The following is a 16,903-nucleotide window of genomic DNA, read 5'->3' as shown; positions in this document are numbered from 1 at the left end:
ATGTAATTAATTATATTAATTCCACAATAACAACTCCAATTTGTTAATGTATTTTCAAACTGAGGCATTTACCTGACTTGGGTTTTGGGTGGTTATATTTTGGAGGGTCTGTGTAGGACACAGTGCCTTTAACAGCTTGTTTATTTTTATTTGGATGAGGTTCTGCTTTTCCTTTGTACAAAACAAAAACAAAGGAAGTTAATCAAACAAATACTTATGCTGAACTTTTAATGCAAAACAGTATTTAATATTTTGCATGTGCAATGTTTAGGCAATCAAATCATTGTAATTCCATTAATGACAAATAACTTTTATTTTTCAGATAATTTACTTTCTGAAAGAGACTTTCAAGAGGCTACATTAATAAGTTACAGTAATAACTTTGACTGTATCCTTAAACATACTTTATACCATGTATAAGTTCAAAGTACGTTAGCTTTTAGCCTTCTAGCAAATTTTTGCCATACTCAGTGTGGACAATTCTGGCAACGTTTATTTCGGAGCCTTTGTGTCAAACAAGTAAAACGTTAATCAAATAATACACAATGTACTCACCCGCCGGTAGATTTTGCATAATATATAGACAAAACTCCCTCGTAATCGCTCCTCGTGTTTGAAAGTGAACTTCCGGAAGAACGCGTGGCGTGACCACTATCTCGCGAGATAATCTGTCCTATCGCGGGATTTTGTAATATCCCAAGATTTATCACTATATTTCTTAATATAATCTTTGGAAGCACAGTTTTTGAAATTACATCCAACTCAGACCTAAATGGTGACCGGATATGTATCTGTTTTACATTTATATGCGTACATTCAATAATAAAACAGGTTGAAATAATGACTAAAATGCAGTGTGGCTTTGCAATCACACGGGGCACTTTGTGATTATAATTTAGGTTGGATTTAGGTCAAAACCCATCTTTGGATTTAGGTTGGATTTAGGTCAAAACCCAACATTGGATTTAGGTTCGATTTAGGTTGGATTTACTTCAAAACCCAACGTTGGATTTAGGTTGAATTAAGGTCAAAACCCAACATTGGATTTAGGTTGGATTTAGGTCACAACCCAACTTTGGATTTAGGTTGGATTTAGGTCAAAACCCAACATTGGATTTAGGTTCGATTTAGGTTGGATTTACGTCAAAACCCAACGTTGGATTTAGGTTGGATTTACGTCAAAACCCAACGTTGGATTTAGGTTGGATTTAGGTCAAAACCCAACATTGGATTTAAGTTGGATTTTGGTCAAAAACCAACGGTGGATTTAGGTTGGATTTACGGATTGACATTGGATTTAGGTTGGATTTACGTCAAAACCCAACATTGGATTTAGGTTGGATTTAGGTCAAAACCCAATGTTGGATTGATGTTGGATTTACGTCAAAACCCAACGTTGTATTTAGGTTGGATTTAGGTTGGATTTACGTCAAAACCCAACATTGGATTTAAGTTGGATTTTGGTAAAAACCCAACGTTGGATTTAGGTTGGATTTACGTTGGATTTACGTCAAAACCCAACGTTGGATTTAGGTTGGATTTACGTCAAAACCCAACGTTGGATTTAGGTTGGATTTAGGTCAAAACCCAACATTGGATTTAGGTTGGATTTACGTCAAAACCCAACGTTGGATTTAGGTTGGATTTACGTCAAAACCCAACATTGGATTTAGGTTGGATTTAGGTCAAAACCCAACATTGGATTTAGGTCAAAACCCAACGTTGTATTTAGGTTGGATTTACGTCAAAACCCAACATTGGATTTAAGTTGGATTTTGGTCAAAACCCAACGTTGGATTTAGGTTGGATTTACGTCAAAACCCAACGTTGGATTTAGGTTGGATTTACGTCAAAACCCAACGTTGGATTTAGGTTGGATTTAGGTCAAAACCCAACATTGGATTTAGGTCAAAACCCAACATTGGATTTAAGTTGGATTTTGATCAAAACCCTACGGTGGATTTAGGTTGGATTTACGGATTGACATTGGATTTACGTTGGATTTAGGTTGGATTTACGTCAAAACCCAACATTGGATTTAAGTTTAATTTTGGTCAAAACCCAACGTTGGATTTAGGTTGGATTTACGTCAAAACCCAACGTTGGATTTAGGTTGGATTTACGTCAAAACCCAACGTTGGATTTAGGTTGGATTTAGGTCAAAACCCAACATTGGATTTAGGTTGGATTTAGGTTGGATTTAGGTCAAAACCCAACATTGGATTTAGGTTGGATTTAGGTCAAAACCCAACATTGGATTTAGGTTGGATTTAGGTTGGATTTAGGTCAAAACCCAACATTGGATTTAAGTTGGATTTTGGTCAAAACCCTACGGTGGATTTAGGTTGGATTTACGGATTGACATTGGATTTACGTTGGATTTAGGTTGGATTTATGTCAAAACCCAACATTGGATTTAAGTTGGATTTTGGTCAAAACCCTACGGTGGATTTAGGTTGGATTTACGGATTGACATTGGATTTACATTGGATTTAGGTTGGATTTACGTCAAAACCCAACATTGGATTTAAGTTGGATTTTGGTCAAAACCCAGCGTTGGATTAAGGTTTAGGTTTACGGATTGACATTGGATTTACGTTGGATTTAGGTTGGATTTAGGTTAGATTTACGTTGGATTTTGGTCAAAACCCAACGTTGGATTTAGGTTGGATTTACGTCAAAACCCAACGTTGGATTGACGTTGGATTTACGTCAAAACCCAACGTTGGATTTAGGTTGGATTTAAGTCAAAACCCAACGTTGGATTTAGGTTGGATTTAGGTCAAAACCCAACATTGGATTTAGGTTGGATTTAGGTCAAAACCCAACATTGGATTAAGTAGTATTAAGCAAAGCAGTCAAAAACTTACAACTTAATGTAGGGTATACAAAGTCAGGGGTCGGGCACGTCTCATCCAAGTGTGTTGGACACAGAACTTGATCTTTAGCACAAACAAGGACATATGACACATTAGAACATTAACAAATGTGTAGACTGTTTAAGCCATATCTACACAATTCATATCTACAGTTTTCCATACCTTTTTTATTGTTTGTAGAATACTGGTTCTGTTTGTAGAATTGTTGGATTTAGGTTGGATTTAGGTCAAAACCCAACGTTGGATTTAAGTTGGATTTTGGTCAAAACCCAACGTTGGATTTAGGTTAGATTTAGGTCAAAACCCAACGTTGGATTTAAGTTGGATTTTGGTCAAAACCCAACGTTATATTTAGGTTGGATTTACGTCAAAACGCAGTTCGACATTGGGTTCTGAGGTTGGGTTTCAACATCAGGCTGATGTTAGGTCATTATGACGTTGGGTTCTGACGTTGGGTTTCGACGTCAGGCCGACATTGGGTTTTGAAGTCAGTCCGATGTTGCGTTTGAAAATGGGTTTTGAAGTCAGTTCGATGTTCGGATTTGACGTCAGTCCGACCTTGTGTTTTGATGTCATTATGACAATGGGTTTTGACATCAGTTCGACAAGGGGTTTTTTGTCAGTCCAACGTTGGGTTTCGACATCAGTCCAATATTGGATTTTGATGTCAGGCCGTCGTAAGAAGGCTGTAGTGATTTTTCTTTGTGAAAGTTGTGTTAATACATGTTGTTTTTTGCTTTAATAATTGTGCGGTTTGAATCGACTAGGTCCGTATGCAGTGTTCACCATTCCTTACAGTTCTTCCTGAGCAGGTACTGAGCACAGTGTTTTGCCATCTTCTTGGCTTCTTGCACAAACCCACAGTGTTCAGCATGATCTTGCGGCTATCACTGCTTAAACAAAAGCGACTGCTCTTCCCATATTTCATGTTTTCATTTTGCGAGCGTGTGGAAGTTGTGTGAACCAATTTCCTCTATTGGTCTGAAACGCATCTTAATACCAGGTGTAAACAGGAACATTAATGTGCTTTAATTGTCCGTTTTCAATCAGGTAAGATGGTAAATGGATTGTGTTGTATTATATTTGCACTGCTAATACATGCACTAGCCATGGGCTTTTTTAATTTGATATGCTTGATGTGTTTCGTCTGGAGCAAAAGTGGATCAACGTTTGCTGAATTACCCGCCACTTAGGTGCCATCTGCTAGTCGCTGCACGAATATGGGCATATTATTCTCATTTGTTGTTGTTTACCATCATTTTGCTCATGTTTGAACCAACATAGCATAACCGATGACAGATTGGTGTAATCACAAGGAGCTTCGAGGCAGAACAGTTGTTTATATACAGTACAATGCAATTTAAGCCATTCAGACACCTAATTGTTTTTAATGTGGCCGTCATAACAGGTTGTTATGAAGCTGACCCTAGCCCTCACGCTCAGAGCATGAATCATTCCCCTTGTACAATGATGTAGTTGGAGTGCCTCAGAAAGAATCCTAATATACTCATCACCCCATACAAACATATGCTTGGGTTTTCTGGATCACTGAGAGAGTCAAAGTGAAGTTTGTAGCTACCAGGCAGGCAAATACATGGAGGTAAAAATAGATGAACCTGCACAGCCTTAAAGTTCATAAATGGTCAACTCACAGGAAAAAAAGAAGCTGTGTACCTGCATCAGAGAGATCATGTGGATTTCAGATCTGTGCTCCTGTGGTTCATGAATTGTAGCACTTCTTGGTTTTTTGCTCATTTTATTTAGAGATTTTTTATCCTAAATCTTTAAAGGGGACATTTCACAAATCTTTTTTAAGATATAAAATAAATCGTTAGTGTCCCCAGAGATTGTATGTGAAGTTTTAGCTCAAAATACCATATAGATAATTTATTAGAACATGTAAAAATTGAAAATGTGTGAAAATGTGCCCGTTTTGGGTGTGTCCTTTTAAAATGCAAATGAGTTGATGAAATGCAAACACTGATCGGCATGATGGTGTTTTTTTTTTATTGAAACACAATTGTGCTGTCAATTATTCTCTCTCTCTCTCTGCACTAAATGCAGTGCCGGTGATTGGATAGTACAGATTAAGGGGCGGTATTATTATAATAAGATCCCCTTTTGACATCACAGGGGGAGCCAAATTTCAATGACCTATTTTTACATGCTTGCAGAAAATGGTTTACCAAAACTTACTGTAAAGTTACTGGGTTCTTCTTTTTAATATTTTCTAGGTTGATAAAATCACTGGAGACCCAATTATAGCACTTAAACATGGAAAAGTCAGATTTTCATAATATGTCTCTTTTAAAAGATTACAGTTTAAAATGCTGATTGATTTGTTTTATTTTAAATTATATCCCTTAAAGCAAAAATGGTCATTATAATAATCATGAATTATACTTTTTTAATCCATGTTGATCATTATCAAATCTTATTTTGGGCAGAGTGAAAATAGTAGGATTATGTTGCATTAAATTGTGCTTTGGATAAAGCATCCTATAAAATGCATAAATGAAAATGATACATGGGTGTCTGTTTAAAAATTCGGACTCATTGTGGGTTTATTGTATTGTACTATTATAGAATTATTAATAGGAAATATAACTGACTCCTCAAGTGTAATGGATAGTAACTAATAGTCTAACTATTATTGCAACTAGTTTTAGTTCGATAGACAGATGGGAATCTAAATAAGGAAAATCATGTGTTATGATCCCTGATAAGACCAGAAGCCCGAGGTGATAATATCCTTGAAGGCATCATTAAACTTTATTGTGCCCCAGAAGTTCTGCAAGGTGTTTTCCAGGGTGGTTAGCCATTCATCTGTTTAGCATTTATATTCTGAATAATACTGCCAACAATATGATTAAAAATGAAATATGGTTTGTACAAAAAATGTTTTTCTTTCTATTTAAGAGGGTCTTCGAATGCATTTGTGTTGTAGAACAATGAAAGAGGACACATTGTGCTCTACACTTACCAAAAGTAAGATATATCTTTTCAGTCACAGAATGGCATTTGCAAGATAGATAGCAAAAAGGCAACACTTGATCTCTGTTCATTTATTCCACTTGTGGTTCCTCTATTCCTGTTCAGAGGATGTTCTGCGTTAACGGTAATAAATCTTAGAGAGACTTCATAGGAGCTGCACACTGGTTGGCCCTTCATTTTTCATGCGTACCTTAGGCAACTCGACAGGCGGAACGGATCGCTAACGTTGATAGATACTCCGGCAGTGCTGCATTATTTCACCTTTTCAAAAGCGTTTGAGAGGCAGTCTGTCAGAAGGCCAGCTAGAAGTCGCCTCACGCCTCTGTTCCTTTGCCACGTGCCCTTATAATGTCAGTACCCAAGAGTGTGTGTGAAGAAGGGGTGGGTGAAGACTCTCCCACAGATCAAATACACTGACTGTGATAAAAAATTATCAACCTGAGAATCAACAGAACAGGACAAAGCATTAAAACATCATATGTGTGTTAATGAAACAGTTCACCCTTAAAATTATGTTTGTATTTTTCACAATCGTTTTACTTTATCTTGTTTTGTGGAATACAAAGGGTGTTCATAGATCTGCTCTTTCCATGCTATAAAAAGAAAATGGTGGCAAAAGATGTCAAAGAAGATTTAAGATTGGATTTACAGTGAGTTCAGCTATCGAATTGCTTGCAAAGACTAAATAAAAATATAGAGAATATAGAGCATGCCATCCGGACTACTTTTATTTCACGTTTGTGGTGCTTTTTGTCCTTTATGGGGCTTTAAAGCTCCCAGTCCCTATCCACTTTTATGTATGGAAGAGAATATGGTGAACATTTAAAAATTTTCTTTTTAACAAACTCCAACCAGTTTGGAACAACATTAAAAGGCATTTTTGTGTGAAGTGTAACTTTGGGTGCTTTCACCCCTGCCTTATTTTGTTCAGTTAAGTTGTACCAGAGTTTGATTGCTCATTTGGTGCGGTTCATTTGGGCAGGTGAGAATGCAGTAATCGAACTCTGGTGCGCACCAGAAGCGGACCAAACAAGCGGACCGAGACCTCTATGTTCGTTTGTGGTGAGAACACGATCCGAAATCGAACCAACCTAACTTCAAAAGTATTTTTGGACTAAACCAGCTGCCGTAGTCAGCTGCGCGGTTCATTATGGGATAACGAAGTGTTTGTTGACATTTTCTATTAGCAATATTAGCACAATGGCAGATCGTGGACATACCTGGAGGAGGTGCAGAGCCTCAAAAAATTAGGTGGCTTCGCCATTTGCAGTGCATTAAAATGCTGTATACAAACTATGTATAAGAACCATGGACATAATAACAGCGCGCAGTTGTCTGTGCTGTTTTTTGCTCCTTTTTGTTTACTTCCAGGGGTTCTGTTGGAATTTCCCGCACGTTGATTCTGACCAATCCAGAAGTAGTTTAGGAAATATGTTCAAATACATGTGGCCAATGAGTGATGTTGATGTTATTACGTGACTGAATTTTGGTTTGGACCTGCTGCGGACCAGAGAGATCAGTGTGGTGTGAAAAGGAACCAAAACTGCTAAAAAAGCTACAATGTTTCATTGTGTTTTGCTTTTGGTCCGGACCAAATGAACCGAACTACAGATGTGAAAACACCCTTAGTAAAGTCCATTGTACGTATAGTCCACAAAATTTGACCTTGCTCATGAAATCCCAGCTATTTTTTAATGGTTAGTTCTGGTCCTTGATTCTGATTGGCCAATAGCTGTGTTGTATTTAAGGAATAATTGACAATTATTCCTGTGAATTATTCAAAAATATTGCACACCCAAGGTGGTTTGCGTTGTGCCATTACACTGCGGATGTGGATTATTTTCCAAAAATTCACAGGACCTGAGTTAATTATTCTGCTTATAACACAGTTACCACCATAAAAATTAGCAACTCCAACTTTAAACTTTCCAATCAGATGGACATTAAATTAAAATCGAGCCCTGTCTTATTTCATTTTAGAAGCCGTTTCACTCTGATATACGGGAAATAAAGCAATCGGCACTTCCGTTTCATGGTGACTTTAAGTGTGCATTTATCGAAATATTATGCACAATCATAATTAGTATTTCACAGAAGGTCACATATTTTGTTTATGGTCCTGTTTATAGGAGAAAATATATTGTTTGCTGTGGTTTTCAGTTTTAGCGTTGCTGATATGATTAGCAACTTTTTAAAACTTTTGCTTTCTACCCAGTGGCAAACATAATCCGTCTCTTGGATATAACAGAGACAGATACACAGAGGATTTTGTTCCCTGCTTGGCAGTGTCAGTTTATTACCGACTGCTGTAAAGCAACATAAGAGCATATCACCACAGACAGCACACTCAAGATGTATGAGAATGAGTAAAATTAGACATAATGATGAATCAACAGTAAGTCATTTGTTTCTTCATGCCCTTCTTCTCCAAACATTGTTTATGGGCTTAACTTAATTTGGAGAGGAGATTGCAAGGGCCATTTTTCAGCCTGCTATATTATTAGTGAAACATGACAGCAATTACACGCGACACTTAATCCATAACAGGGGGTGCCTGCGTAAACAGGCCTGATATCCAGGGTGTTGCGGCATCATGTCATTAGTCACGAACTTTACGGCTTTTAAAGTCAACAGACTATAGTGTTGTTTTGTTTCATTTAAATTTCACTCTTTTTATAGCAGCATAGCTGCACAACATCAGTGTCCCAATCTGCATTATAAGCCACATGGTCTTTTCAAATATTTAAAATGTCACTTGACACATACAGTACACACACCAGAACAGGAGCCTCCTCCTCCTCCTCTTAAAATCCCCCTGTTCAAACAGATCTGATTTCATGGAGAGGCCTTCCATTGTAGTTTCAAAGATCTGATCAACCTGAATAAATAAAGACTTGACATTTCTATATGTATGTCTCTTTAATTGATTCTCTGCGCACACGTTCCCTCAGGGTTGGGTAATCAGGAGAGTTGATCAGGCAGAACTGCGTAACACAGCCAGGCAGTGACCCATAGTCAGCCACAGCTGAGCGAGAGAAAGAGAGACCTGTGTTATCTCGTTCCCCAGTTAGTGCTTCTATTCTTAGGAATGACATGATAAGGGTTTATTGATCACTCTGTTTTTAGCCTATCAGGGTGGAAAGACGGTAGACGGACAGAGTTTGAGGATATTCTTGTAATGTTATAATGAGTGCATTATCAAAATTTGTTGTTACTGTAGTTTATTCTGTTAATTTCTCATGTACTTACTGTACATTGCCTTGTAAATGCCATGATAATAATATGTGACCCTACCTGTGAAGTCCTAGCTATAGTCTTATAATCTAATTATGATATAAGGAGCATCAAAGTTTGATTTCACTGTCAAAAAAAAGTAAAATAATGGTCCCTAGCTGTCATTGGGGCGATTCCCCTTTCAAAAAGTACACCTTTGCACCAGAAAGGCCCTATTTTAACGACCTAAGCGCATTGTCTAAACAGTCGTGTCTGATTCCACTTTTGCTTATTTAACGACCGGGAAAAATGGTTTATGTGCCAAATGCACGGCCTACAAGGGTTGTTCCTATTCCCCTAATGAGTAATGGGTGTGTTTTGGACGTAACGTGCAATAAACCAATGAAAGTCTTAACTCTCATCCCCTTTAAAATCCAGTTGCGCCTGGCGCCCTGCCTACTCCCTATTTAGAAAGTGAAATTTGTAAACTGAAAAACTAAGCGAAGGAAACGGACCTCCAGTTTAAGATTAATGTTAAAAAATCATTTTTATTAAAATTGTTATTTTTTGGATTAAAACCTTTAAAAGTCGTTTTCTTTCAGTCATAGAAGTAAAAATAGCAGGCTTTTAATTGTTGTAAATGTATTGATATCGTACATAATCATTGTAATCTTATAAAATAATTTCCAAATATGCAAAAAAAAGGGTTGTGCTCTAAAAATACTTTATTTGTAACAAACAAGAGATAAAAAATTTACAAATGTGCAAAAGAGCCATTTCATCACTTGGACAGCGTCATGTTTTTTTTTACTTAAGTATTACTTAAAAAATGTTTCTCATCTCACCATATTCACAGGAACAGAGTCATTATATACAATAAATCAGTGCGGTAGCATTTAAAAAACATTTAAAAATTGATGCATTTGTTTAAAGCAAAGCATTTATTTACTTAACAGGCAGCTCTTTATGCCTTCTAACGTCTGATAATCGGTCCTCATTTATGTCCAAGAGACTCAATAATAATCTTTTACATTTTAATCCTTTAAGTTTCATATTTAAAAGTGTTTTTGTGTTGCTGCGCATCCATGTGTGTGATAAGCAAACCTGCGTTGTCGTCCCGTTTATAGGCGCATATTACAAACGCCCTCATTAAATAACAAAAAGAATATTGCACCATTGACTTTAGACTTTAGACCAAGTTTTTGTTGGTCAATGGCGTAGTCTATTTTAGTTGCCTCAACACATCTCATTTTCAGACCAGAACACCCGTGGGCACAAATGCATTTGCTATTTAAACAACGTGGCGCTGAACGTGAAAATGATCATTGCGCTGGGTTGAAACTAGCAAAAGACACTTGCGTCGCGCATTGCTCTGGGTGTATGCTAGAGCCCCAAGAGTTCATATAAGTACATCAGAGGTACATATTGGTACCAAAGAGTGCATATTAGTGCCTCAAAGATATTGGTACATATTGGTACAAAATGTACAATATACATATCTATACCAGATAAGTAGGTAAATAGATACTGTATATAGTGCATTTGTATTTCAACTTGCTAACAAACAAGCTTTTGTTTGTGTCTCTTCTCTGTAGGTCTAAAACGCTGCTACACGTGTGACATCTGCAGCGTCACGCTAAATTCAGTGGCACAGTACCATGCACACCTGCAGGGCTCCAAGCACCAAAACAAGTAAGTGCCAACACTAACTGCACCCAAACATGAACGGGCCGGCTGGTGGGATTGTGGGGCCCTGGGCAAAGATCATGAAAATGGGCTCTGCTGGTAGCACTGAAATTCTGTATTTATTATTTTCAGTAAATTTTCATTTGTGGATTAACCAGATGTTATTTTAATATTAAAACTTTGTGAAGCAGGGCTCAAAGCAAATATTTTTCCCCTGGCCTGGTCAGGCAAGTGGCTCAAATTTGGACGTGCCCTTCCAAAATATTCACTAGCCGCACCGCAAAAAGTAATAATTACAGTAAATAAAATAAAATAGGCATAATTATCGTTTTTGACTCGAGTCATCTTCACTCAGAGAACGGATGTGTAATCAGAACTAGCAACATAAAAAACATACAATATGCAAATGAAATGCACTGTTTTTTTCTGGTTGGTCTCTAACTAGTTTACAGGTTAAAAATGGGATAATAGTAAATATATATCAAATAACACTGCATAGTTTTCAGTGTGTAAATTAAGTATAGATTAATTCTTATCCAAATTACAAAAGAGAATCATCATCAATCATCCAATATACTGTTACACTTGCATTTTATTTCTCAACTGTTCACATTCATTATACTCATCAGTGTGGACATTTTGACAATTTGTGTAAATTTGTCCTTTAAGCGCACAAAGATGTGGACAAGAATTAATTGCATGCTTTCTGAGATGCAGCTTTCTGTGAGCACGCTTCGGATGTGCGTGCACGCAAAACTTCTAAAATTCTCCTTCCCAATAAATTGGCAAGGCTTAAACAGGCGGCGGTCATGGACCATTGGGCAGTTCTGACAATTTCTGTGATTTTTATGCAAAATAATGAGGTCTCTGCAAGCGTAGTGCTTTTGACTCAGCGTGTCCATGAGTATACGGTAATACAAGTACTATTGACGGTTTATTGGTCAAGGCCTATATCACCAGTAGGACAGGTTGGCCCTGCAAACTGAAGATAGCACATGGTACTGTTTCCTTTCATTACCATTTCTAGGAATAAAAAGTGACACGGTCAATTAAAAGGGTACAAGTCATTCATTGCAGTCCTAAAACATTGCACAAATGGTGATTTACAGTAACAGTATCTTCAACACATTTCCTGATATGTGAAAATAAGTCCCATTTTTGTAGTGTTCTTGATATTTGGATTGGATAAATAGAGCGTTGTACCTATAACATCATGTTTTCTTGAAATAAGTGTTATTTGAGACATGCCTAAATCTATAATGGTCTCATGTCCATCACTTGGCAGTCAGTCTGTTTCTTCTGAGCTGTCCTCCTCCTTTCCTCTTTTCAAACTTAGCTTAAAGCGCATTTGAAGCAGTTACTCTATAATTTTTGTGCTGAACCCAATTTTTCTGTTTACACAGCCATGCCAGTCTTAAACTGTGCAAACATTAGGAGCTCATCCAAATTTGAGATCTGAGCCAGCATTGAGACCACACCATCAGTCTGTTCAGCTCTCAGTAGCCAATTAACAATCGTTCTCCTTTTCTCATCAGTAGTTAAACATCAGCACTCGGATGTCAAGCGTTTTATGATTTTCTGCCAATGGATGTATTGGATGTCTTTCCTATTCTGTGGACCAGTACCATATGTTTTGTGGGTGTCCTTGGGTGATCCTTACCCAAGTGTATTTTGAAGCGGACCACCTTGAGGGATTGACACACACACGCATGTGGACACCCAAACATGCAGTGGCTTTACTAACCCATTCTCACAGCTCTTCGTATATCAGTCTTGTGCATGCTTTAGTAATCTAGATAGGTCTGTTTCCTTCTCTTCTGATATACTCAATGTCACGTTCTGCACACCAAACACGGAAGCGGGGAACAAATGTTGCCTCAAGCACAGGGATTGGACATTGGCATGCTGCACATACATATGATCAGACCCACGGATACACATACATTAAAACACACTGCCAAATGACTTTAGATTCATTTCTGGGGTTCTCACCGTCATGCTTTCCTTTATTTTTTACATTTATTCATTTAACAGGCGTGTTCATCCAAAGCGACTTACAAATGAGGAAATGTCTCAGGCAATTTGTCATAAGAGGGAACAATAAACATACAGTAGTACACAATAGCAAATTTAGAGTACCATGCAGTTTAGTACACAAGCAAAGTCTTTATTTCATCATAAACTCATCTATTCAATGTTAAACATTTGTTCTTCTATCCTTTTAAACAGATTTGTTTAATGATTTGCTTAATGTCTCTGTTATTGCACCATATAAATGTTAACCCTCAGCCTCTTAATCTTGCTCTAAAGACATTTGTCCATATGAAAAGGTATTAGATCTTAAGTCATGACCTGAGCGGTTCAGTCTATATCAATGTAAAACACTACAGGAGTGTTTCTTTGAATGTGTGTGCGTGTTACAAAATTCAATGAGGAAATTCAATTCTCATTCATCGTGGTGGTTGGTGAAACAAATGACCGACTCATGATAAGGATACTGATAAGTCTCCAGATCGATAGACACACTCCAGCAGCTTAAATCAAAACCCTGCCTCTTCCCTTCATCTTCAATCAAACCCTCAGCCAGCCGATAAGCTAAACATGTTGCTTATGCCAAATTGAGTACAATCTTTAATTTGGTCTAGCTTTGATTGATGTTTTATCCACCTCTCCCCATTAGAGTATTTTAATTTCCTCACTTCTCAGGTTCATCTAAGAGCAATTCCCAGCTGATGAGTGTAATATCTCTTTCAAGCTGTGTGTCGGATTTGTGATGGATCACCTTGATATCTGAACATTGGTATTTGTTTCAACATGCTTTTAGTTGCCTTGCTGTTTAACAGCAGCTATCTTTTGAGGCAGTATTTGACCTTGAAATGTTACCTCTTAATGGTGCCAATGAAAGCATTGAAATAATATATTAAATTGTTATCTTAAATATTTACATAGGAGGTATCACACCACCACACATCCATTTTTTCACGCAGGCTCATGCCCACCATTGAGATACCCGTGGTGTGTAATAAAAGGCATGAAATAATTGCCTAAAATGCCTAACTGTAAATACTATACAATTCCAATCTCTATCTGGTCTGCTTTAAGCAGCAGTCAAGCGCTCGTCAATGTCAAAATGATATGATGGTCAAATCAAAGAAGAGTTATTGTTTACAGAAGCTGAGCGTGAGCTAGAGTACAAACTACAGAGCGTGTGGGTGATGCTTCTGCTTTTTAACAGTGGTGAAAGAGCAAAACACGATGCAAGTAGCTAAACCAGTGCTTGCAGTACTGGCACTTTTATATTTTAAGCTTTGAAGCGTACCTTCACTTTCTCTTGCATACAGTACCAACACTTCTCATGTTGATTTGGCTTTCTTGAGCAGTTTTGACCTTCACTGACATTGGTGCTTTTTTCGGTTGCTTAAAAACATAATAATGGCAAAAGACTCATAAAACTGTGTTCAGCAGAAACCGGCTAAAATATTATATGAGCAACATGTATGTACATGTTTGTATTTTTGAGAGAATAGTTTTTGAAAAAGCAACTTTTTTTAGTCACTGATATAAGTCCACAAAATCCTAAACTTGTTTTAGAAGACTTTTCGAAACAGGATCTAGTAGTCTAGAGTTTTTTCTTCAAAATATTGTGAAAATCATTCTGCTTACTCATTCACATAAAACAATATATTGATTTAGAATTTTTAAGACTTTTTGCTTAGAGAGGCCATATGCGAGGAGGCGTGAATGCTCATAAATACCGTATTTTCCGGACTATAAATAGCGTTTTTTTTCATATTTTGGCTGGTGCTGCGTCTTATTCTCAGGAGCGCCTTGTAAGTCAGTACGAATTAATTTTTACATTTATGAGGCAAGAGAGACCATTACCATCTATAGTCGCAAAAGTCCACTATATGATGCTCCAGTATTTATGCGATTCAGTGGATTCAGTGACGTTGAATGACGAGTCCGCGAACTTGATGCTCGGTTGTTCGGTTAATTTATCCTCTTCAGCCTTCCAGGTATGTTCTGTATGCTATTGTTTATTGTGTAAATAACTGATAATGTTACAATTACGTCAAACATCTATTCAGCCTGTTGTTCTGTGTGCTATTGTTTAGTTGAATAACTTGCCTCTCCAGATGAAATGTGTGTTCTTCTGTGTGGATTTTGTGAAATAATTTCATAAATAAATGCCAATTATAGTCCACTGTGACTTATATATGCTATTTCGTCTAACTGACGCATTTTTGATTGGTGCGACTTCTACTCCGGTGCGACTTATAGTCTGGAAAATACGATAACATGTGATTGACACCTGAGGAAACAAAGACTTGCATCATGAGCCGCCTTTTTCTGTACTAAAACCATGTTTTTTTATAATGTATACTTGTAAAATTATAACAAAATATTTCAATAGAATATATGTATGTATATTCTATTTAAATATTTTGTTATAATTTTTATAAGTATACCTTATAGAAACCACGCACTCTAAAAAAATCTTTGCTGCCTTAATTTTTTTGTTGAATCAACTCAGATTTATGTGTTATTTCAACTTACTATTATGTATCTTGACTAGAGATAGCAACTACAGATGATTTGTTATAACTTATAAAATATAGTTGAAAAAGGTCAGCTTGATTTTTTTAAGTTGTAGCAACTCATATATTGTCAAGATTAATAATAGTATGGTGACATGACTTGAAAATCTGAATTGATTCAACAAAAACATTTAGGGCATCAAAGATTTTTTACAGTGTGGTTTTATTACAAAAAAGTGCAACCATGTTTTTGGCTAAATGCAATTTGTATTAACATATGTTTATTAAAAAAACTGAGTAATGAGTAGTGAGGCAAAATACAGTGTACTCGTTTGGTTTGGTGTATTTTCAGTGACAGTCCCACTAGCACCAATCAATCAAATCACTTCTCCTCTTTCTCAGTGGATTAACTGAATAAAATCTGCTGTCATCTGCAGTTATATACATTTTACAGAAACGAGTCATTAGACTTTTAAAGGGCACTTATTTTATTGCTAAAAAATATTATTTTCCACATACCGTACATTTTTGTAGCTTCAGAAATGCTTTGATTTTTTACAAAACTCATTGATCTGAAAAACGCTGTGTCCCTGATTTAGAGTTCGACAAACCCGACGGGACCTGCAGATTCGTGCCGGTTTCGGGTCAAAAATATAAGCAAATGATATACATTTAAAGTTATATAGTTATAGTTTCAGTTATTTGTATTGTTAAAAGATGTGAACATTAAAGGTTGATTTGAATTCCCGTCTGCTGGTCATGATTATACGTGATAAGTAAAATGCGGGAGGTCGGTGGCGTCGGGCCGCGGGTCGGGACAGATAATTCATGTTGATGTGTCGGGTTACATCGGCTCCGGGCTTTAAAAGCCACGGGTCGGGTTGTAATTTCCAGGCCCATTGAGAACTCTACCCTGATTGGCCAGCTAATATGTTGTGATTGGCCTGAATACCTTTGACGCACCTTACCATGTTTGAAAGATTCGCTCACAATGCAATGCTAACACGAGTTAACTTACAGGCTGTGCAAGTCCAGGAGGGAGGAACTATGATAATGTCGATCTTGTCCAAGGAAGTAAACTGTTGTCTACAATCCGTGTGTTTGTTGTAGTCCAAGAAAAGATATGTATTTTTTTTAATCACTGTTACTTGACATAGAGATTTAAAGATACAAACAATGTCAGACGTCACTTTTAATGCTGTTTACACATCCATATGCAAATAACCTGAAACACTAAGAAACACTTTCTGGTTCTCTAATTAATACAGTTAAGAGATTACATAAATAGGATATAGACCGAATAAGAAACGGAAAGAGTCCTTTCTCCTCTCCTTCTTCAATATCAATAGGTCAAGACCAGTGGACAGACTCATTACTTTACTACTGTACACTCCTGTTGCGTCATTCATCAATGTTATCAAAAAGCACATTCACATATCCCCAGCATGTGTCCTCCATTCCCCTCATACTCACACACATTTTCTTCTTTTTACTCCATGAAATGTATAAATTGTATTTCTTGGAAGCACACCGATGCAGGCAGAGTGATTTTAGGAGATTTTGACAACCTGTCATTACATATGGCCAAATTCT

The 16,903-nt window shown here is 37.0% G+C and overlaps 1 protein-coding gene and 1 long non-coding RNA gene across 3 annotated transcripts in view; one reads left to right on the top strand and one right to left on the bottom strand.

The window, feature by feature from the left end:
- The window catches only part of LOC129437692 (uncharacterized), a 112,183-nt gene that overhangs the window by 18,769 nt on the left and 76,511 nt on the right, over positions 1–16,903 (bottom strand). The window lies entirely within an intron of this gene.
- zmat4a (zinc finger, matrin-type 4a) overlaps positions 1–16,903 on the top strand; it is a 103,345-nt gene that overhangs the window by 77,812 nt on the left and 8,630 nt on the right. Inside the window, exon 6 of the mRNA XM_055199207.2 lies at positions 10,682–10,778. Within this exon, the coding sequence (XP_055055182.1) occupies positions 10,682–10,778 (97 nt within the window). The remainder of the gene's footprint in view (positions 1–10,681; positions 10,779–16,903) is intronic.

The sequence above is a fragment of the Misgurnus anguillicaudatus genome, chromosome 22 (genome assembly GCF_027580225.2).
Source record: "Misgurnus anguillicaudatus chromosome 22, ASM2758022v2, whole genome shotgun sequence".
Taxonomy (NCBI): Eukaryota; Metazoa; Chordata; class Actinopteri; order Cypriniformes; family Cobitidae; genus Misgurnus; species Misgurnus anguillicaudatus.
The sequence above is the reverse complement of the archived record's forward strand: the minus strand, read 5'-3'. Positions and strand labels throughout refer to the sequence as shown.